This window comes from Oryx dammah, unplaced genomic scaffold (assembly GCF_014754425.2).
Source record: "Oryx dammah isolate SB20612 unplaced genomic scaffold, SCBI_Odam_1.1 HiC_scaffold_2, whole genome shotgun sequence".
Classification (NCBI taxonomy): domain Eukaryota; kingdom Metazoa; phylum Chordata; class Mammalia; order Artiodactyla; family Bovidae; genus Oryx; species Oryx dammah.
Window position 1 is genome coordinate 31,688,729 of NW_024070186.1, and position 23,894 is coordinate 31,712,622.

At 41.7% G+C, this 23,894-nt stretch overlaps 1 protein-coding gene across 1 annotated transcript in view; it reads right to left on the reverse strand.

The window, feature by feature from the left end:
- The window catches only part of SLC9A9 (solute carrier family 9 member A9), a 640,928-nt gene that overhangs the window by 109,344 nt on the left and 507,690 nt on the right, over positions 1-23,894 (reverse strand). Inside the window, exons 13-14 of the mRNA XM_040234268.1 lie at positions 21,454-21,505; positions 6,652-6,731 (exon numbers count right to left, since the gene is read on the reverse strand). Of these exons, the coding sequence (XP_040090202.1) occupies positions 6,652-6,731; positions 21,454-21,505 (132 nt within the window). The remainder of the gene's footprint in view (positions 1-6,651; positions 6,732-21,453; positions 21,506-23,894) is intronic.

Here is a 23,894-nt window from a genome sequence, read left to right on the forward strand (position 1 = left end):
GATCCAAGTGGACTGTGGCTGTCCCTGCCAGGGACACTGAGGCTGAGGGGAGACGTGGGTATCCATGGGGATGTGCTTTTTGGAGCTAAAAGGCAGCCTGGGTGAAAACAACTAAGATTACCTGCTCTGCCTTGCTCTGCTTTCATATTCACTTAGCAACCTTCAGATAATTAATTGGATTTTTCTGTTATATCAGGATGTAGAATGAAGGTGCCCTGGATAGAAAATGTTGCTTGCTTGCTTGATTCATTCATTCAATGAATATATATTGAGTGTTCACTGTGTGCTAAATACTATTCTATGCCTTGAGTACAGACTCAGATGCCTGTCCCCAGAAAGCGTATATCCTGGTTGGTGAAGAATATTATAACAAATACAAAAAATACACACAGTGTCAGATGGTAATAAGCATAATGGTGAAAAACAAAGCAGGGAAGGGGTGAGGGAGTGCTTCTCTTGGGACAGCTACTTCAAATATGGAACCTGGAAGATCTCACTGCTAAGCTGGATAAAAGAGTTGAAGGAGGGAGGCATGTGAATGTCTGAGAGAAGAGTATCCCAAGTGAGAGGGCAGGAAGAGGAGCCGTGCAAATGCCCTGAAGCAGTGAGGTGCTTGGTGCATCTCAGGAAGGCCATGGGGGCTGGAGTTGAGTGAGCCAGTGAGCAAGACGAAGAGAGGGGGCCAGAGGGACATCAGGGACCAGATTGTGACTTGCCCCTTCCAAAGGCTGGGAAGGACTATCCCTCCCCAGACTTCCCTGGTGGTCCAATGGTTAAGAATCTGCCTGCCAATGCAGTTGACATGGGTTTGATCCTGTGTATCGATCGATCACTTATGGGGAAAATCCCATATGTCACTGGGCAATTAAGCAGCTGCACCACAGCTACTGAGTCTGTGCTCTAGAGCCTGCTGCTGCTGCTAAGTCACTTCAGTTGTGTCTGACTCTGTGCGACCCCATAGATGGCAGCCCACCAGGCTCCTCCATCCCTGGGATTCTCCAGGCGAGAACACTGGAGTGGGGTGCCATTGTCTTCTCCAATGCCTGGGAGCACAACTGTTGAAGCCCGCATGCTCCAGAGCCCGTGCACCACAACGAGAGAAGCCACCACAATGAGAAACCTGCTCACCGCAGTGAAGGGAAGCCCCCACTCACTGCAACTAGAGAAAGCCTATGTGCAGCATCGAAGACCCAGCACAGCCAAAAATAAATATGAAAGTAAAGAAATAAAGAAAAAAGAATTTCCCTCCCTGCCATGAGGATACCTGTGATGATCTGGGAATTTGATGTTTGCTTTCTACTTGTCCCTCCTGGAGTTTGGCTAGAGTGCATCCATCTCTATGAAACTAAGCCATTCTTGGAGTCTTTGGCATATTGAACTCTCTGCCTCTGAAAAGCTGAGAACCTGATTCAGAGACTTGGAGACTCCTCAGTGGTAGTGTTCTTAGGGTGACCTACCAGGATCCCTAACCTTGTGTGGGTTCAGTCACCAAGTCGTGTCTGACTCTTTGTGACCACATGGACTACAGCAAGCCAGGCCTCCCTGTCTCTCACCATCTTCTGAAGTTTGCCCAAGTTCATGTCCATTGAATCAGTGATGCCATCCAACCATCTCATCCTCTGTCGCCCTCTTCCCCTCCTGCTCTCAATCTTTCCCAACATCAGGGTCTTTTCCAGTGAGTCCAGCTGTTTGCATCAGGTGGCCAAAGTACTGGAGCTTCAGCATCAGTCCTTCCAATGAATATTCAGGGTTGATTGACTGATTTGATCCTCTTGCTGTCCAAGGGACTCTCAAGAGTCTTCTCAAAGCATCATCCCATATATATTCAACAAATGTATGAGATGTGAGCTCTGCATGACACAATGTGAGCAGTCATAATAGTCACTGCTTTAATAGTGAATTCTGAAGGTATGGAGATGGGGTTTACATGTAAATAAGGGCTATCAAGGACACAAAGTTGTTAATGATAAAGTTCATTTAAAGGTGTTTATGGGTTTTAGATTGTGATAGATCTGGCCTTGAACCATGGAACTGACACTAGGTATGGAACCTTAAGAAAGCTATTTAAGTCCTTTGAGATTTTGTTTCTTTCACCTCAAAGAGAGGCTTTGTGAGAATGAAACTGAAAGGATGGTTATTAGGATTAAACAAAATAATGTTCTCAATGGCAAAGCGCTGGTGTGCAGTAACATCTTCCCCTTCTCAATTTCTGCTTTGCATCGCATGACTCAGAATTGCTGCCCACAGGGAATCATAATGAAATCTTAATTAATCATCAATTTTGGCACCATAGGCTTCCAGCAACGTTCTTGAATGAGAGAGCTCAGGCTGTTTCATCAGAGGTGGACACAATCAGTAGTCCGTTTGTGTGGTATTATACCCTTAGACCCTCCCACCCGCCTACAGAGCTGTGGAGGTGACCTGAAATTGTAATGTAAAGTACTCAACACAGTGCTTGGCCATTGTTCATCCTTATGGAATGCTAATTTTTATTATTTTTATTCTTCTGTAGCTTTTGGAAAATTTTTATAGGAATGCATGTGTATTAACTGGGCTTCCCTGGTCGCTCAGAGGTACAGAATCCACATGCAGGGCAGGAGATACCTCTTGCACAGGAGACACAGGTTCAATCCTTGGGTCAGGAAGATCCTCTGGAGAAGGAAATGGCAACTCACTCCAGAATTCTTGTCTGGGAAATTCCACATACAGAGGAGCCTGGCAGGCTACAATCCATGGGGTTGCAAAAGAGTCAGACATGATTCAGTGACTGAACAAAAACAATAGTATATATTAATTTAGGCCACGATAAAGTAAAAAAAGAAAACAAAACTATATGAGCAATAGTGACTTGTTTTTTATTGATACTGATGGTGAGCAGCAGCAGCAGATGGTGAGTTGAGGATCTTTCTTCCTTGAGTCTGAATATTGGACAATAGTTGAATGTGAACTGAGTACTGTGACATTTAAGATTTATGTCTTTTTTTGCCTAGGCTACCTTGTTATTCAATCAGACTCTAAAACTACCACAGGAAAATAGGTGGCTAGTGGAAAGCCACTGTATATAACACAGGGAGCTCAGCTTGGTGCCCTAAGATAACCTAGAGGGGTGGGAAGGAGGCTCAAGAGGGAGGGCCTATATGTATACTTAGAGCTGATTCATGTTATCGTACAGCAGAAGCTAATACAACATTGTGAAGCAATTATACTCCAATTAAAAAAAAACAACACCACTCTAATCTAGGTGTTGCTATGGAGGGATTCTGTAGGTGTGACTAGCATCTACAGTCAGTTCACCTTAAAGAGATGATCCTCAGCAATGTAAGTGGGTCTCATCCGATCAGTTCAGTGGACTTAAGAGGAAAATGAGGTTTCCCTGAGGAAGAAGAAATTTTATCTCAAGATTACTGAATCTTAGCTCCTGCTTGAGAGTTTCTAGATTAAGAGCCTACCCTACACATTCTGGACTTGCCACCCTTACAAACTCATAAGCCCGTTCCTTGAAGTAAATCCACGTGTATGTGTATAGGTATACGTTTGTATACATGCGTACTCCTTACTGATTCTGTTTCTCCAGAGAATGCTGACTGATAAAGGTACATACAAAGGCTCGTTTATTCTTCTTTTTCTTTTGTCAGTAATTCTTTATGATGTTTCATTTGCAGGATGCAGTTTTACTAAAATGAAACTTGAGCGGCTGCAAACTGCACAGTCCATTTCTTTTGGCCTCACAATTTCTGTTTTGGCCTGAGCCAGGCAACCTGACCCTGGAAGAGGGAGATCACCTGTACACTGATGGCACCTGGCAGAGCCTACCCGGGAGGTCCATGGGGGCACAGCACCGGGGTTCTGGGGGGACAATAGAATGAACATAAATGCCAAGAGAATAATTTATCTCTAGAAATACAGACAAATCAAGAGTGTACAGAGTGGAAATTGGTTGATTTTGCTACTCTTTGGGTATGAATTCGGAGCATAACTGGGATATAAAAGCTCTGTTTTCTAAGAGAAAATATATTTATGCAGTGATGGTCGTCCTGCAATTTCTAGAATGAATGCACAGGAGGACAAATTACCATGAGAAGAGGTATTACTAGGGGTGTTAAGCCTGCTTTCAGTTTTTGCTAGTCTGTCCATAATCACATGGAAACAATTCCCTGGTGAAATGTGAGACAAAATCTATGACATCATCTGAATTTAGTGTCATTGCTCTAAGATAAAACTTGGGGAGGCTTGCCACTTTCATTTTCTTGCCTCTCAGTTATTTTTTTCCATTTTGTTTCTTTTCTTCATTGTAAAGCATTCCTTACAACACTGTCAGAATTTGAACAGAACCATCTTTTATCTAATTTCTGATTTGCCATTTTGTGATATTGTGGTTTATGATAAGAAATACCAATTTGGTCTTCATCCCTAGTTTCGTCTCAGAGCTCCTAAAACCCTTAAATTTCCTAAGTGATGACAGCAAAAAGGCATCCTTTGTTATGTGAATGGGTGACGTTTGGACCCTGTCTAAGGTCAGGAGCTGGATACCAGGAGAACCAACCATGTGATTAGAGGGTTGGAACTTTTAAGCCCTGCCTTCCCCATGTCTGGGAAAGAGGGAAGGGCTGGTAATGAATTTCAGTCACCAAGGGCCAATGATTCATCCATTGTGCCTATGCAATGAAGCCTCCATAAAACCTCAAAAGGATGGAGTTGAGAAGAATTTAGAGGTTGGTGAACAGGCGGAGATTTGGGGAGAGTGGTGTACCCATAGAGTCCATGGGAGTTCCACGTCCTTTCTCTTGTTGTGCACTTCTTCCATCTGGCTTTTCCTGAGTTATATCCTTTTATAATAAACCAGTGATCTAGTAAGTAAAACGTTTTTCTCAGTTCTGTGAAGTTTTCTAGCAAATTAATCGAATCCAAGGAGGAGGTCAGGGAACCTCCAACCTGTAGCCACTAGTTTGGAAGAATAAATAGCAACCTGGGCTTGTGGCTGGCATCTGAAGTGGTGAGGGCAGCAGCTTTGTGGAACCCAACCCTTACCTGAGAGGATCTGACACTGTATCCAGGTAGGCAATGTCAGGATTGAGTTGAGTTGTAGGACACTGAGCTGGTATCCAGCAACGTTGCTTGGATGGATGGGGAAGCCTCCGTTCACACAAGTCAGATATTGGGTCCAGGAACCCCAAAACATTATCTTCCAGTACATTCTGTCATAACCAAGCAGCCGTTATATGTACTCTTTAGCCAGATTTTTATAACTTCTTACAAATTTGATTATTGATACTTAAGCAACGGCAAGGGAAATATATTTCTAGAAGAAACACAGCCTGGAACATAAACCTGCATAACCTGCTAAAAGCCAGGGACCAGTGAGTGGTTAATGAGGTACCAGCACCTCCTGGAGGCAGTTAATGGCCAAGATGGGCCACTTTTAGGGTGGAGGCAGCCTACACTGTCCATGAAAGCTCAAGATTGAGCAAGACAAGGTATCTGTCCATAGATAATAGGAATATGGAAAAACAAAACCATAATCTCAGAAAGCCTCTACCTTCCACATCTCTATTTCATAATTCTTGGAATGCTCTACTTTCCCAGGATTGCTGTCTAATTTTAACCTTGATTTACTTTTGATTATTCGAGTCACTCTTGTATTTTTCTACAGTCATTCCTCTAATTTGTTTTCCTTTCTGCTGTGAATTTCCTGTATTTCTCTTGCCTCCTCTTCCCTTTCCACTTTTACCTCTTCTTCATCTTATTCTTTGACTTTCTGTTACCCGTTCTTAATTCTTCTTCCTCTCCCACTGATCTGCTGTGGCTTAAATCACTGCCAAGCTGCTTTAAAATCACCCAGTGACTGACATTTTCTCCCTGAAAGGAGAGGGATTTGTGACTGTGGAAAACTAACTACAAAGACCCAACACATTCAATTTTCAGCGCAATTCTTTCCTTTCTTCTGTGGCGCTTTTGCCTGGGATTAGAGATGGACCGCTTACTGCAACTCACAATGGCAAAGCCCTCCAGGCCTGACTTCTTAGCCCTGTGAGTCACATGGCAACGTGTATCTGAGCCACTATGTTTACACTGATTGCTAGAATTTTAAAATTGCCCTTGACTAGAAAAAAAAAAAAAAAACTTACTCAAGTGTTTCCTGGAAAACAAAGCAGTATTATTTCACAGTGTGATGACCGGATTCACTCTTCTCCTTGGACCATTCCTTCTCCCTTTTCCTCCTCCCCTTTCCTTTTTTACAGCATGAAACAAAAACAGATAAATGGGTTCCTAGCAGAAGGGTGAAGGAGCTTTGTCATCCTGACCGACTCCACCAGAAATAAGATATTTTTACAAAGGGATGAACAGTAAAATAGGTCCATTTTTCAAGACTCCACGATTTTGTCATCTGGCATTAGGAAATTGTAGATTGTCACACACACACCAAATTCAGTTGTTTCTGAGAGATTTCACTTTAGCTCTTTGCAACACGTAAGTATAAATGACATACGTTTTGATTATTTGAAATCATTCTTTCGGTTAAGTTTGGTCACAAATTCACTTTACCTTTTGGTGTTTCTTGCAGAGCAGAGGCACATACCTCAGTGATGAAGTGCTCAAAGTTCATCTCTGCCATATAGAAGGATCTGGAAGATGATCATTATCAAAGGATACTTGTGGTCAAAGCCATACCACATTCTGAAGAGCCAGGCACTCTCTGATTTTGTTGTGCTTTTACCCAAATTATTTGCTTCCTGGAGAAGGGACAGTAGAAGAAGTCATTAGAGAAATGATCAATATAAAATACTCACATATCAACATTAATATATAGTATGTATTTAGTATATTTTAACTATATATCAAATTAAACCACTTAAAAAAAAAACTTTCCATGTAGAGGCATTTTTATCTAAATGGTGAAGCAGCTGCCAAGCAATTAGCTCATAGATCTTGCCATATGGATGAGACTCTTGTGGCATAATTCAACATTTACTTTTCTTAATAATCCCTGTTTTATTAAACAGCTTAGAAATGCCACTTTTTTGACACCAATAAAAATGATATTTCTGTCAGATTGCTGTTGTGGGAATTTGGCAGTTACTTCAGTCAAATTTGGATGGTATTTATTTATGATTTACCAAAAGGTCAAGACTAAAGGGCTAACAGTCTAATCATTGTTAAGCTAGTTTTCATTCATTTTCTTTTCGATAGATCACTACCAAAGGCTCTGGTTAATTTTTTGATATCTTTCCCTTCAATTCTGAAGTTTTGAAATAGACGTTCTTGTTAAGAAGCCTATAATAACTGAATATGTTTATCTCCCATCCCCCTTGCCTCCCCTCTTTTTTCCAAAAGGACCACAGTGGGAGGGACAAAGGAAAGGAATTAAGAAGGACAGAAAGAAAGCATTTGGTGGGTGATTATGTAACAGTAGAGGATAAAAATGTGAGAAAAAGGGAAAAGGTGAAAATTTTTTGTGAACTTTATACAGGTAGATGATAATGAACATTGCAGTGTGGTATGAAGGAGATTCAGTGACATTTTATCTTTTTCTTTGTATCCCATTTCACATCTTAAGAAAAGAAAATTCTGGACTTCCATCAGTTGCAGTTATCTCCATCATTAAAAGCATTTATATATTAAAATGGATTTCATTGCTTTGTTTGGACCCTTGGTTTCCATCTCCAAATGGTTTCAAGAGTTCACAGTCCACTAGTAAGTGAACATTCTTAAGAAATCAGGATGTATGGAAGACAGTGACAAACCACTGGCTGCTCCAAAGCCAGCCTTTAGATTAATCTAAGTTAATTTGCTTCATTTAATGTATTTACTTTTTATTCCCCTCTCCAGACAGTACCACTGATGGTTAATGATAAATAACTGAACATAAAAGGCTGTATTCTGCTTCAAAACACATGTCACAGCAGGTGCTTCAGTTCCATGCCTCACAAACAAAATGGGGATGTAAGAAAGCTTAAGTGTGATCCCTTTCTAGGTAGCCATCTAAACTCTGTCTAAAATGATTGAAACAGAAACTCAACAATAAAATGAAAACCCAAACTGGCAGGCGTTCTCATTGGTGGTTGAAGATCTCTGATTTCCAACACTGAACAGTTTCCTAAATAGCATTCCTTAGCATGCCACTGTTCTATGTGATGTTGGTGGAAATTCTGTGCTAATCATTCAGGAAAAGGTGGGTTTGAGCATGTTAAGCAGGATTGCTATTTACAGAAATTTTTAGAATCTTTCATTTATAAGTGAGCATTGTAAACTTTTGAGAGGGAAGCTTTTTTTTTTTTTAGAGAGAGAAGCTTTTCTCAGACTTACCTAACCACATGCCCCATCCCCAGCTCCTCAGTGGGACATCCATGATCTTTCCATGGATGTTTGAGTTCCATAGATCTGTTTTCTGATACACCTGGAATGCCATGCCCTGTTATCTAGAGTTAGAATTTATTCATTACATTTCCAGTAAAAGGAAACCAGGGTGTCCAGTTCAATTTCCATTCTTCCCTGAACTTTTCTCTAGCTATTTCTACCCTGCAAAAGGTGTCAGATTTGCAAAGTTGTTGCTATACTTAGTGTTTTCTTCATCATCTTGGAACATTTGCAAGCTGTTTCTGAGTCACCATCTCTCAAACAGGTCAGCAGCTGGGGCACAGCTGGGAGAGTAAAACTGTTCTCCCTAAACTAAACTAGGTAGAAAAGCTCTGGGCCAACACTGCGGAGTTCTTGCTTTCTTTCTTTCTTTTTTTTTTTTTAAGAACAATAAGGAGTTACAAATTTAATCCATCAAGAGGCATAGTTAATTTTGATAGCTAGTCTAGTCAAGGCTATGGTTTTTCCAGTAGTCATGTATGGATGTGAGAGTTGGACTGTGAAGAAGGCTGAGTGCCGAAGAATTGATGCTTTTGAACCATGGTGTTGGAGAAGACTCTTGAGAGTCCCTTGGACTGCAAGGAGATCCAACCAGTCCATTCTGAAGGAGATCAGCCCTGGGATTTCTTTGGAAGGAATGATGCTAAAGCTGAAACTCCAGTACTTTGGCCACCTCATGTGAAGAATTGACTCATTGAAAAAGACTCTGATGCTGGGAGGGATTAGGGGCAGGAAGAGAAGGGGACGACAGAGGATGAGATGGCTGGATGGCATCACTGACTCAATGGGCGTGAGTCTGAGTGAACTCCGGGAGTTGATGATGGACAGGGAGGCCTGGCGTGCTGCGATTCATGGGGTCACAAAGAGTCGGACACGACTGAGCAACTGAACTGAACTGAACATAATCATTGAAGAAAACTGATAGAAAGGAGTTAAGCAAATTTCTGGTTTTTATTTGGTTGTTTGTTTCTAAGTTAAGGGGAGCTGCGTAGTGGTGAGCTTAGCTGGCAGCTAGGGGCCCAGGCTTCTAGCCCCCACTCTGCAGTAGCCCAGATGAATGACATTTGCAGTAATAGTCCTCAGCTATGTATGCTCATTAATGTGTGTAGTGTGTTGGTCACATTATCCAGTCATTAACTTTTTCAGTCATTATTTTTCAGTTTTCATAACAATCCATCAGTGTAAGTTGTGTTATACCTATTTTACAAGTGAGGATCTAGTGAGACTCAAAGAGAAGAGGTGAGTCCAAAGTCACACAGTGAGCAAGCTACAGAGCTAGAATTTGAATGTATGACTCATGGATTCCAAAGATGATGTTTTAACAGAAACAGACTCACAAACTTAGAGAACAAAATTTTGGTTGCCAGGGGGAAGGAGTGGGGAAGAGATAGTTAGGAAGTTTGGGATCAACATGTACACATTGCTATATATAAAATGGATAACCAATAAGGACCTTCTGTATAGCACAGGGAATTCTGCTCAATTTTATGTGGCAGCCTGGATGGGAAAGAAGTTTAGGGGAGGATGGATACATGTATATGTATGACAGTATCCTTTATTCTCTATCTAAAACTATCACAACATTGTTAATAGGCTATATTCCAATACAAAATAAAAAGTTAATAAAAAACAAAGATGATATTCTTTCTGCTGGTCTCTCACTCAGCCTTTAAATTTTGAAAAGAATGTACATTGCTTGATAAGCTATTTGGGTTGCAGTCTCCTTGTCTGTAAAATGAATTGAGGAAATTAGATTGACTGGTTTCTGAGGTCCTAACCATATGGAAAATACTGTATTATCATTAATGACAACAACAATAACAGCTGACACTTCTTGAACAGATACCATGTACCAGACACTATTCAAAGTGCTGCTTATATATTATTATTCCCACTTTACAGATGAGGAAACTGAGGCAACTGTGGCACAGAGAAGTTTCCAACCACACTTGTGGCTTCTCAGCAGTAGCCAAGGTTCTTATCGTGGGGTCCTGGGGTTAGTGAAGAGCAAACTAGAGCAAATGTCTCAACCCAAGGTTGAGACAGAGCAGCTGTATAAACCCCCAAACATAATGAAAATGCATGGCTCCTCTCAGGTGGCTGAACCACTGACATGTCAGAAAGTATCTGTATAGAAACTTAACTTTAGTGTTATAAATTTCTTTAGACTCCTAAATACTGGTTTCAGGGGTTTCTCAGGGTCTTAGAAACCCTCCCTGCCTTTCACTCCCTTTTCCATCTCCTTTTCATTTTAGTTTATCTCCTGAGGGGAATATCAGAACTTACAAATGTTCCTGAAAAAATTTATAATCTATTTCTGGCAAATCTTCCAGAACTATTTTTTTTTTTTGCCAGCTGATGAGAGCAACACATACTAGATGGTATTTTGGGAAAAAATGTTAACACTTATAATCTATTTTTCAAACTTTAATTTACTTGGGATACTGGAGATGTTAGTCATTTCACTACTTTGTAGAGAAATAAACTGGGTTCCATTAGAATAAAATATAGAACATGTGTTTCCAGGTAAGGAAAATACCACTGAGGACCCAGCATTGACTTTTTCTGCTGATCTGAGATAAAATGTTCAGAGTATGTCTTAAATATCTGTTGGCCCAGTTCTGGATCCATTCATTTATTTCTCTGAAGTTATTGATGACTTAATAACTTGGTTATGAAAGGCCATCAATAAATGAGGAGAAATAAATGAGTTAGTCCACTATGTGCTCTGCTTGTTCACTGGGGGTTGAAGATAAATGTTCCAAGGGAAGGCCAGCCTTTGCAGCCACCCAGGAACATGAGAAGTATCTGATGAGGCAGCACAGAGGGCAAGCCCCTGGGAGGGCCCAGATGGGCAGAGGACAGCAGGTAGCATCAATTTACCTAGATTATTCTGAAGCTGAGATCAGATCACACCCCAGGACAATGGATGTGAGCAGTCATCAGAAAAATCTGGAACATGGTGATATTTTCTTTATTGCTAGCAATATATCTTCTCTTCCGAGTTCTTGGATGCCAGAGAGGAAGTGGCACACATGTTGGAACAAGCAGAGGATCCAGAAACTGAAGACCAAGATTTGAGTTCTCTCAACTGTCTCCCATTCAATAATAATGATACACTTCCCAACTCTGAGCCTCATGTTTCACAGCTGTAAAGGGGAACTGGAGATTCAAGGGCATTGAATCTTAGCTTTTATTTGCCCTTGATACTTCTAAGAGGCAGAGTGTTTGATATATGTGCAATTTCGGGTTCCTTTATTATCCTCTATTTCTGGGAAAATGCACAAATGACCGGGGCATTTGATCTCTTTCCTTTTTCTCCTTAAACAAGGGAATAGATTGGGAAGTGGAGGAGCACAGTAGGGAGTGAGTAGTTGTCTTTTAAGTGACCCCTCTAGCAACACCCTAGAGAGGAAGCAAGAGGAAAATTATGAAGGTACTCTTTGTTTTATGCTTATTTGGATCCCTGAGAGAAAACAAAAGGCTCTGGCAAGAAATCTTTGAAAACCAGACACTGAAGCAAGAGGGGACTGTTTGTTGTATTAACCTTAGTGAGAAAGAACTAAGCCAATGTAAATACATTCCTCTATCAATATTCAAATGAGGGACCTTTGCTAAGTGAACCAGAGGAACCTCTGCTCTGGGCTAATCTTATGGCATTGCTCCTCATTTCATGGGGATTCAGTGGATTAAGAGAGAGAAGATTTTCTTTTCTATTTCTCAAGATTTCGTACTCAATACTAAAGTCAATGGAGGTTGTACAGAACGATGACAATGACAGGTAATTATCATAATAAGTCTGTAGGGTTCCTTATGGTTCCAGAGCACTTTTTCCAGTAGTAAGTGTGAATGGAACTTGATAGCAGTACTTTTGCCCTACCATCTCCCCCAGTTTGGAATGTATTCATGTGACAATTTCAAATTTATTGCCTTGATTTTATGATGACCAAGGAGAGGACTAGAGTCTCTGTCCCTAAAGGGAAAGATTTCTGGGTTCTGAAGAGGGGGGCATATACACTTGAAGGGAAAAAGGAAATTTTTTTTTAAAATTTATGTTTTAAAAAGTAAAATTAATTCTTAGCCTCCACATAGAAAGTATTTTATGCAAACATTTCTACCTTTCCCACACCATGATAAATTCATAAATGTTCCCAAGAAGGTATAGTCAGAAAATACATGCTTAGGGAGAAAAAAAAAATGAAGGAAACAATCAGACAAGGATGACTAAAACTGCCAAGAGGAAACTTAGACAACACAGATATATGACCAGATGGGCTAAACTCATGGTTTCACTACCACAAAAAAAGGATGGGGACTGCTTCAAAAATAATTTTGTCTGTACAAAGGATTCAAATTAATTCAGTGAAAATAAATTATTTGGCTGAGGTAAATATAATACTTTGGTGATTTAAAAATATACATTCACAAACTCTTTGGTACCTATTCCTTTAAAAGATGGAGACTTTCTCCTTTGCAGTGTGATCAGGGGCAAGTGGCTTATTTTTCTGAAATTGTTGTATTCTCTGTGAGATGTGGATGCAATACCCACCTTATAGGGCTTCCATGAGAAGCCCTATGTAGCACAGTGCTTCACAAATTGTCCAATAGATAGTAGACATGAGTTTAAAAAAATGGAGACTAATTTCCCTTCCTATTGAGTGTGGACCATACTTAGGGACTCATTTTTAATCAATAGAATGGAGCAGAAGGGATGGTGATATCCAAGAGTAAGTCATAAAAAGGCATTGCGGGTTCCTCCTTGCTGTCTGTCTCGAAGCACTGGAGGGAAGTCAGCTGCCATATCGTGAGGACACTCAAGCAGCTCTGTGGAGACATCTATATGGTAAGGGTCTGAGTCTCCGTGAAGAGTTAGCAAGGAACTGAGGCCTTTTGCCAACATGGAAGTGGATCCTTCAGCCCCAGGCGAGCCTTCAGATGACTAACTCTGGCTGACATCCTGACTGCAACCTCAGGATAGACCCTGCACCAGAAACACTCAGCTAATTTGCTCTCAAATTCCTGACCCACAGAAACTGTGAGGTAATAAATGTTTGTTATTTCAAGTGACTAATTTTGGGGACAATTTATTGTGCAGCAGTAGAAGCCTGATACAACTACATACTACTAATAGAATTATAAGTTCTACATGTAAAAGGCACTGGAGTTGAAAAGGTACTTTGGAACAAGAAGATCCTAGCTCATGCTATCCCCCAATGACAGAACTCCAAATCACGAACACCATAGCAAAGATAAGGGTCTTACATTTAGACTTGTGATTTGAGTGCTGGGAAAGATTGAAGGTAGGAAGATAAGGGGATGACAGAGGATGAGATGGTTGGATGGCATCACTGACCCTATGGACATGAGTTTGAGTAAGCTCCAGGAATTGGTGACGGACAGGGAAGCCTGTTGGACGTGACTCAGCAACTGAACTGAACTGAACAGAGTGTTATATTTTTGCCTGAAAATGAAATGAAACAGAACAATGTTTCCCTGAACAAAACTATTTTCAAAATACATAATGGCTGATAGAATAACTGGTACCATAAATATGTAATAGAGTTCAGGCAGCAAAGGACTGTGATCCTTGCAAGAAGGAAAACAAATGAAATAAGCCCTATCTTCTTCTTTTGTTCTGCCAGGAGGCCCTTTCCCAATGGTAGTGTGAAGAGGTAGAGTCCAAGCAGAGAACAATGCAAGCTGAGAACAACAGTTTCATGAGCTGTGGAACCTGAAGCTGAGTTTGGGTATTGTTGCAGTGGCTGGAATTTTTATGTTGTCTTGGAAAAGTTGGTTTAATTCTTGGAACTCCAATTTCATCCTTTGTAAAATAGGGTTTAGGACTTCCCTGGTGGTCAAGTGATTAAGAATCCATCTGTCAACACAGGGGACACGAGTTTGGTCCCTGGTCCAGAAAGATCCCACATGACGTTGGGCAACTAAGCACATGTGCCACAACTATTGAGCCCCTCTGCAGCAACTATTGAAGCCCACAGGCCCTAGAGCCCATGCTCTCCAATAAAAGAAGCCACTGCGAAGAGAAGCCTGCACTCTGCAACTAGAAAGTAGCCCCTGCTTGCCACAACTAGCGAAAGCCCATGCAGCAACAAAGATCAGGTGCAGCCACAACTAACTAAATCAAAGCTTTATTCTCAAAAAAGTGAGGTTTAGAATATGTATGTTGATTGGTCAAGTTAGAGATTAAATGTGATTTTATACATGGTGCCTAATCACTAAATAGTAGCTACCATCTTCTGATCCCCCTTCCTTGTTATTATTTTTGCTTTCTAAAGCACGAGATTATAGAATCTGCAGGTAAGACATATATGTATATATGTGGAATTTAGTCTTACTCAGTAAAAATAGTAGTGGGTAGGTTGTACTTTTTTCAGTGTATAAGCATGAGTAAGTAAAATCAAAATAAATTCACCATTGGCCCCAGAAAAACCCAACTTACTCTGAAACAGTCATTTACCTTTTTCTCACAGAACTATTAGTTGCAATAACATTAAAAACAAGTAAACAAACAAAAACTCTCATATGGATCAGATCAATTTTAGAGGCTTCCCAAACCAGGGATCAAACCCGGGTCTCCTGCATTGTAGACAGACGCTTTACCATCTGAGCCACCAGGGAGGTCTCCCACATTGTGGATTCTTTGTCAGCTGAGCTGCAAGGAAAGCCCAAGATTACTGGAGTGGGTAGCCTTATCCCTTCTCCAGGATATCTTCCTGACCCAGGAATTGAACTGGGGTCTACTGCATTGTAGACGGATTCTTTACCAACTGAGCTATCAGGAAAGCCCTTTTAGTTCAGTTCAGTTGCTCAGTCATGTCCGACTCTTTGCGACCCCATGAATCGCAGCACGCCAGGCCTCCCTGTCCATCACCAACTCCGAGTTCACACAAACTCATGTCCATTGAGTTAGTGATGCCCTTTAGAGGCTAGTATTTTATTTCTGAAATATTTGTTGGTATGTACCATGGGATTCCCATTCTATGAGGCCAACTCCAATAGCAAGTATGAAAAAATATTGATGATTGTTAAATCTGAGGGACATACTTGTGGGAATCTTTATTCTGTTTCCTATAGGTTTGTTAGAAATATTAGAAAATATTTGCAAGGCAAAATTAAATATTACTTAATTACTAGATGACCCTACCATCTGTTAATGAATCTCTTTCCCTCCTGAACCTACTTGTATTTCCAGTCTTGTAACTCCAGATGACTCTGAGTACTAAGTGTCAATTGTGCAGAAGAACAAGTACTTTTATTCTTCTCCAAATGAGCTTTTTCAGATTTAAGGGTGTTCTAGGTTATGGTTTTCTGGGATTTGGCACACAAGTCTTTGTTCACCTGATCTACATGCTCCATATTTTTAAAGACACTTTGTTGTAGCCCTTTGTTGTGCTAGTCATTTCTGCTGGAGAAATCCTGATTCTTTTAAACTCCCTCTGCTCATTGAAGCTGCCTTTCTCTGGACCTTTCTCAGCTCTGCTTTGACTTCCTTAAGCTACAGTGACCAGAACTGATCACCCCAGGTTACACACAAGCATAAATGACAACCAAAATCAGAATTTCAATGAAAGGATTTTCAGAAGCAAAAATAAAATTGGAAGTTAGCCTTAAGAGAGCATGTAGAGACACAAGCAGAGTGTTAAAAATAAAGTTATATTTGAAAAGAAAATTAACCTCCTTGTTAATTGTTGACAGTTAATTGTTAATCAGGTGACAGGGCTTCCTCAGTGGTAAAGTATCCACCTTTCAAAGCAGGAGTTGTGGGGTCAGTCCCTGGGAAGGGAAGATCCCTGAAGAAGGGAATGGGTACCCACTCCAGTATTCTTACCTGGAGAATCCCATGGACAGAGGGGCCTGGAGGGCTGTAGTCCATGGGGTCGCAAAAGAGTCAGATAATTTAGCAACTAAATAACAACAACAGTTGGCAGAGTTGGAAATGGAAGAAAAATGAGTTTTTTAAAAAGTTACTTTAAGTTCCAAACCTGCAAGTTTTTGCTTCCATCACACATAGAATGAAATGAATCCACCCCCATGGCCAGTGATCTGACCCCTCTTGGTCTCTCCCACTCCTCCATTTGCTTCCACCTTGCTCCCTCACCTCCAGCCACATGGTATGCCTGCGGTGTATGGAGCACACCATAACCCACTGTGACGTCATCCTGCCGTTCCCTCTGCCTGGCCCATTTACCCCAGCGCCTATGTGCACATCTCACTTCTGCACATTGTTCAGGTGTCTAACCAAAGGCCACTTCCTCAGAAAGAAAGCCAGCCATAGCCTTTCCTCTGTTGTTCTCCATCCTCTTCCCTGCTCTGTTGTTATTATTCTCTGAACTGGCAGTGTATAGAGGTTTACCACTTTCTTCTCTGTGTCCCCCACTAGAGTGTAAGCTCTGTGAGAGTGAAGACTTTGAATTGGTAACTGATGCATCCTCCTCACACTTAGATTCCTGCCTGACATGGGTGGCTTGTACGAATGAATGAATGAATGAACATAGGCATGCACATCCATTAAGAGTGGAAGTTCTGGAACCAGATTATCTGGGTTCGAATTTTACCTCTTCTCACTATGTGTCCTTCAGCAAGTTATTTATATTCTCTGTGTACAGTTTCCTTATTTAAAATACAAACATAATAACAGCACCTACCCATAGGATAACCTCAGATATGCAGATGACACCACCCTTATGGTAGAAAGTGAAGAGGAACTAAAAGGCCTCTTGACGAAAGTGAAAGAGGAGAGTGAAAAAGTTGGCTTAAAGCTCAACATTCAGAAAACGAAGATCATGGCATCTGGTCCCATCACTTCATGGGAAATAGATGGGGAAACAGTGGAAACAGTGTCAGACTTTATTTTTGGGGGCTCCAAAATCACTGCAGATGGTGACTGCAGCCATGAGATGAAAAGACGCTTACTCCTTGGAAGGAAAGTTATGACCAACCTAGAGAGCATATTGAAGAGCAGAGACATTACTCTGCCAACAAAGGTCCGTCTAGTCAAGGCTATGGTTTTTCCTGTGGTCATGTATGGATGTGAGAGTTGGACTGTGAAGAAAGCTGAGCACTGAAGAACTGATGCTTTTGAACTGTGGTGTTGGAGAAGACTCTTGAGAATCCCTTGGACTGCAAGGAGAGCCAACCAGTCCATTCTAAAGGAGATTGGTCCTGGGTGTTCTTTGGAAGGAATGATGCTAAAGCTGAAACTCCAGTACTTTGGCTACCTCATGCGAAGAGTTGACTCATTGGAAAAGACTCTGATGCTGGGAGGGATTGAGGGCAGGAGGAGAAGGGGACGACAGAGGATGAGATGGCTGGATGGCATCACTGACTCGATGGACATGAGTTTGGGTGAACTCTGGGAGTTGGTGATGGACAGGGAGGCCTGGTGTGCTGCGATTCATGGGGTCACAAAGAGTCGGACACGACTGAGCGACTGAACTGAACTGATACATTTATCTGGGTAAATGAGTTAACACAGCCGAAGTATTAACATTCAGAAGTGTTAACAACAATAGTTAGCACTCTACAAATATTAGGATGATCATGAAAGATAGCAAGCAGGAAAAAGAGAAGCAATAGTGGTGGCCCTTCTTGGGTAGCAGGAATTTTCTATTGAACTAAGAAGACAGGCATGGTGCTCCAATGAGTCTCATCTTTTCTGTAAGGCTTGTGATGCCAAGGACACAGCATCAAGTACAAGGAAAACTTCCTGTCAAGGGGGGAAGTTTGTCTGAGGGTGTTTTTATTTTTATTTTTTTACATTTAAGAGAAATAAATTTCACAGTTGCAACACCTTTCATTTCTTGAAGTGGCACATCTGTATACAATGTATATTTAAAGTTTAATATCTGCTTGTGGAACATGCTTTGTAAAGCTTCTGGGTTTGTAATGGGTAAGAACGTAATACCATTCACACTTCCAAGTTGTTACAAGGCAAAAAGGAAAATCATGACATGGAGGGGTAGTTGCAGCTGCAAGTTCATACTTTCCAAAGGCTATTTTACTCTCCAGAAACAGAGAAAGAGGAAATTCCTTCAAGGATATGTACATGTCATTACATATGCTTATTATTGATTTTGAGAGTGATCAAAATCATGATCAGTAATTGCCATAATTATCTGAAAATTTTAGCTTCTGGTAAGAAGAATAAGGCAAGCTTCCCTGGTGGCTCAGCGGTAAAGAATCCACCTGCCAATGCAGGAGATGCGGGTTTGTTCCCTGGGTTGGGAAGATCCCTTGGAGAAGGAAATAGCATCCCACTCCAGTATTCTGCCCTGGGAAATCCCATGGACAGAGGAGCCTAGCAAGCTACAGTCCTTGGGGTTGCAAAAGAGCTGGACATGACTGAGCAACTGAACAAAAACTAAGAATAAAGTCTTTTTTTCAGAAGTTGACCAGTGCAAAGATACCTGTTTGTTAACGCAAGGCCAATGTAATAAAATGCAAACTGAGTGGAAAAATACAATCCTCCTAAGAATTAAGTTTATGCTCTATAGTCAGAGCAACAGATGCTGATGATAAGCAAAGAGGTATCAAGCAAAATGAGGGCCTAGAGGTTTTTGACACATGGTCTGAAAAGTCCCCCAAACCCCCTTTGTCCAGGCTAAATGGCAGCTGCACGGGCACTGCGGTTTGTTACTTGTCGCCTGAGCCTGCTGTTTCCTGTACTTGACATTGAAAATAAAAATTATTGCAAAGTGTGATGAAAACCTTTATCCAAAATGTAGTTATCTTAGTAGTCAAGCAGCATGAATAAGAACAATTCCAGGACACTTCTTAAAATTAAAACTATTTTTAAGCAGCAGAAGAGCAGTAGAAACTGTGCAAATTACATGGAAGTTAGACAGCTCCTTACGTGTCCTCTACAGGAAGCCTCAAGTGAGAAAATTCTTTTAAAGCATTGTGGTCTGTGAAGCTTTGTACAGCTTGGGGAGTGAGTGTAATTTTTTAAGTATAATAACTTAGTATATTGCCGATTACTACTTCCTTTCCCCCCTCTTTGGCTACCAATGAGCTTACTTGTGGCTCAACTTTAGCAAGTATATAGGACCTTATGATCTTTTATTTATGATTTTTTTTTTACTTCTCTAGCTTTCATCTTCCTGCTTTTATAAATTTTTTAAACTGAATTTTAAAATTCTTAAAAATATTTCACTATTATTTTATCATATGTGGTGGTATAAGCTGCTTCATCAAATTGTTTATGAGATAAGATGGTTTTAATGAGATTAAGTTAGGTAGTCTTCATAAATATAATTTCACTTAATTGTTTTAACAACCTGGAGAAGTAGACATTATTATCATTTGTGTTATATAGATAGGAAAGTTAAGATTCAAAGATGTAAAAAGCTTGCCGAAGATCCAAATGCAGTTTTCACTGTTGTTTAGTTGCCAAGTCATGTTTGACTCTTCTGCAACCCCATGTAGCCTGCCAGGCTCCTCTGTCCATGCAATTTCCTAGGCAATAACGCTGGAGTCGATTGCCATTTCCTTCTCCAGGGGATCTTACTGACCCAGGGATCGAACCCCCGTCTTCTGCATTGGCAGTTGGATTCTTTGTCACTCAGCTACTGGGGTACAATTTTTACTGTATTATGTGGTATATTTCATTTCTCTAAGAACAACAAAAAGTACTTTCAACTGATTAAAAGTATTTTCAGGTAAGAATTATTACTAAATTGACAATGGTGTAAATGAGCAAAAATAAAATACATTTAAATTATAAAAGATAAAATTTAAGCTAGCAGATAATCTTACCAATAATTACATGTAACTGTAAAGTATTAGGCAGTTAGTTAGAAGATGAAGAATTTTCTTTGATCAATTTTCTTATTGTATCACTTTTCTTTTAAAGAAAAAGATATAGGAAAAGGACAAAACTTAGATAAAAGCTTTGCTTGAAAGTAGGAGAAGGGATTAGTTGACCTGCATGAGATAGAATGCTTTGTGAAAATCCTAACCAGGAGCCCTTCCTGACGACTCATTACAGCCCACCAGTGTAAGGAGACGGTTTTGATCACCTTTCGAAGGTCAATACTCTGGCCCTAATCCCAGTGTGCCGACACCCCTGCTGGGCTCATTCCTGCAGTTAGGTGTCTTTTCTGGGCAATAAAGTCAGTGAAAACAGCACCAGCCTGACCTTGGAACACATGTGGCAAAAGAAATTCAAAGTGCATATGAGCCGGATGATTGCCAACTTGATTTTCCAGCCCTTACTGTAGAGCATAACATCCTTCCTTCTTTGTGTGAACCAGGAAAGCGGCAGCATCTTGCCTGGCAGCACTAACCAGCTGTGTCTCATTGATGTAATGGTAGGAAGAAAACACGAGATAAAAGAGATGGATTCTTTTCAAATTCAGATAGGATCAGGACACGATTCATTAAGCAGCATCACTTATTTATGATGTTATTCTACCTGTGATTTCATGTCTGTCTACCTGCAATTTCAGCAAAAGTTGCAACATGGCTACACAGTTGTTAACTTTGGGTACCAAGTGAAAAACAACTAAAGCGAAATTGCCAATGACAGATTTTATTCTGATGTTAGATTCAAGTCCAGAGTTTGGAGACTACATTTCTCTTACTTGAGGCAACAGCATGTTGTCCTGAACTATTTTCCCTTAGTATTTTCAGGCTGTGCTTTTGCAGATTTTTAATGTTTCTGTATTTCTGTATACCTCAACCTGATAAATGAGAAGTCACGCAGGAGAAGCAGGCCCATCTGTTTTGTGCCCCACATGTGTTGAATGTGCATCAAATCAATTTCACTGAAATGACCACAGCAAGCAAGTTGCTGGGCAGGGATTTGAACTCCAGGCTGCCTGATTCCAAGAGCCGTGCTTTTGCTCCCACATTGCACTTTCCAGGTTTCCTGAGGCTGCAAAGAGGGCACAAGTGTCTGCTGGTGATACAAAGCAGACTAGAGGTGATACAAAGGTTATAGATACCCTGAATTCCCACGTATTTTATAGTCATCTGATTTGTTTTATCTGAGGAAACAGCCCCCTTTAGAATGGGGCTTCCTGGCTATGAAACAGAACAGCTCAGGTTGTTGTTCTCTATGCCTCCGCTTTTTTGACTTACCTGGTGTGAGGAGGGTTCCTCCTTCTGATCTTCATCCAGGTCTACACCAACCCTGTTAAAGAGAAGAGAGAACTGGTAAGGGTCTTGTGCAAATGAGACGAGACAGTCTCTTAGGTCAGACCACTTGAACCAAAGAGAGTACGAATCAGAGGACTGGTTTGGCAGAAAACCCTCGTACCTCTCCCTGAATCCAGGGAACATCAAATAGATTTATGGGAAAAGGAGAACTCGCACAGCTGGGCCTCTGTACAGCTGGTGGAACGGAGCACCGACAGCTGTTCCCCACTGCTGTCTTTCCCAGCAAGAGAATCTGGGAGCGAAGCCCTCAGGGAAAGACCTCCAGGGCCCCCAAACAGGGCTCCTGGAGGGAGGGCCACCTGCTTCTCTGGCAGGACTCACTGACCACACTGCTTAGGGGATGTGGGGGCCCGGGCTGCAGCAGGCTTCCCAGGACAGAAACAAACAACAAAAAAGGTTTTTTTAGTTGCTTTACAATATTGTATTTAAGGGAAAATCTGATCTTTCGTCCAGATGCTCATGGAGGCTGGCAGTAGGGAGGATCCAGGTTTGTGGGACTTAAACGATTTAGGGGACTCTCTTTAAGCAAATTAATGCAAAAATACAAATACAAAATGAGGTATGAAAATGACTCTTTACAAGGAGAAAATAAATTGTAACACAATTAATAATTTTAAAATCTGTGCAACAGACATCTTGAAATCTATAAGATGTATAATGTTCTAATTAATTTACTGTCTGATACACCTCTAAAATAACTTTTCCTCCTGAGTTTTGCCTGCATACTTTCTTACTCTGTTTACATGATATAATGACATAGTATAAGAGAGAATGGGAAGATAAGGTAGTCTTTCTTCCAGCAAGACTGATGGAAATCATTAATAATTGGGAGTCATTATAGCGTGCTTCCTTACACAGACACACTTGCTGTGTGCAATACTGCTAAAGATTAATACCCTGAAAAGACAAGATTTCTGATAAATTTCCCTTCAAGCGATTCTCATCAACACTACTACTCAGTACATTTACCAGTGTAAGTATTCAAGAATATAAGTATTCTTGAATTTCCATTTTGACGGCGCATTGATGAGAACGGAATCCTCCACTTGGAATTTTACACATCTCACAACTGGAAGAGTTTTCCACAGACTAGCTTCTGACTCAGGGCATTTCAAGCCTTGTTTTTCCTCCACTAACCATACAATTGTGAAGCCAGGTACCATATAGCACGTTCCACTTGGGTTCAGCCTCCTGGTTCTGTTCCTGTGAGCGGTCCCTGCAGAAGGACCAGCAGTGACTTGCCCTTCACAGAGTGACAGCAGACCACAAAACCCCACTGAGTATAAGCTGAATGCACTCCCGATTCAGTTTCCCCTTGGTCAGACCCCCAGATGCCCAGGGCCACACCAGAGCTATCTGACCGGGGCGAAGTGAGCCCGAGAGGAAACGGTAGTAGAAAGAAACAGCGATCCAACCCAACAGTGGTTAAACTCTATTCCTTTTGCAAACCTTACAAAAACATAGGACCCTGGGAACACAATGCTGGGGCTCTTCCCAGGGCCTTGGAAGGGCCGGAGCACGTGAGGGCCTGGAGCTTGAACTTCCTCTGCTCTGGGCAGTGGGCCTCTGCCTGTGGCAGGCAGGATGGGGTGGGGGGTGGTGGCTCAGGGCCTCAGCCACCTGCTCGAGCTCCGCCAGAGTTTTTCCTGAGAACGCCACAACCTCCAGCGCTTTGGAGTCTTTCCTTGCCCTCCTGCCCCCGGAAACTCTTCTTTGGTGCTCCAGTTCTGTTCTCTGGGTGGGGGACAGGGCGGGGGGAGGCAGGTAGAAGGCACCAGTCCTGCAGATGTGCTAGCCTGTGAAAGGAAGGCCGCAGTGCAGAGGCGGCCGGTTTCAAACACCTCTGATTCTTCAAAGACTAGTGACCTCTGGGCCTGAAGGGCCCCTTCTCGCTAACCCAGGGGGGAAGTGGGTAGCTGTTTACTTTGTGTGGAATCTTTTGGCCTTCAGGTAACTGGAAAGAGCCTCTGGTGGCGGCTAACCTTTGATTTTCTTAGAGTAGAAAGAGCCATTTGACCTGTTTTATGGAAGTTGGGGGAAGAGAAGGATGAGAGGGGGGAGAGAAGGATGAGAGCGGGGAGGGAAAGGGGGTCAGGAAGGAGAAAGGAGGGGCCTAGAGGGATGAGAAGAAGGGAGGGGGAGAGGGGAGAAGGGGCCAGAAGAGGATAGAGGAGGTGGGATCCTGGAAGGAAAGGAGGAAGGAGTAGGTGAGGCAGAATGGAGGGGAGCTGAGGCCTAGCCTTCTGAGGTGAGTCTAGGCAATGAGCCTGCGGTGCGGCTGACCTGAGCCCAGCCTCTGTGAGCCCCAGGCCCCCCTTCTCATGTCTCTGGTGGACCTGAGCTCTCTGCAGGAGCCTTTATTA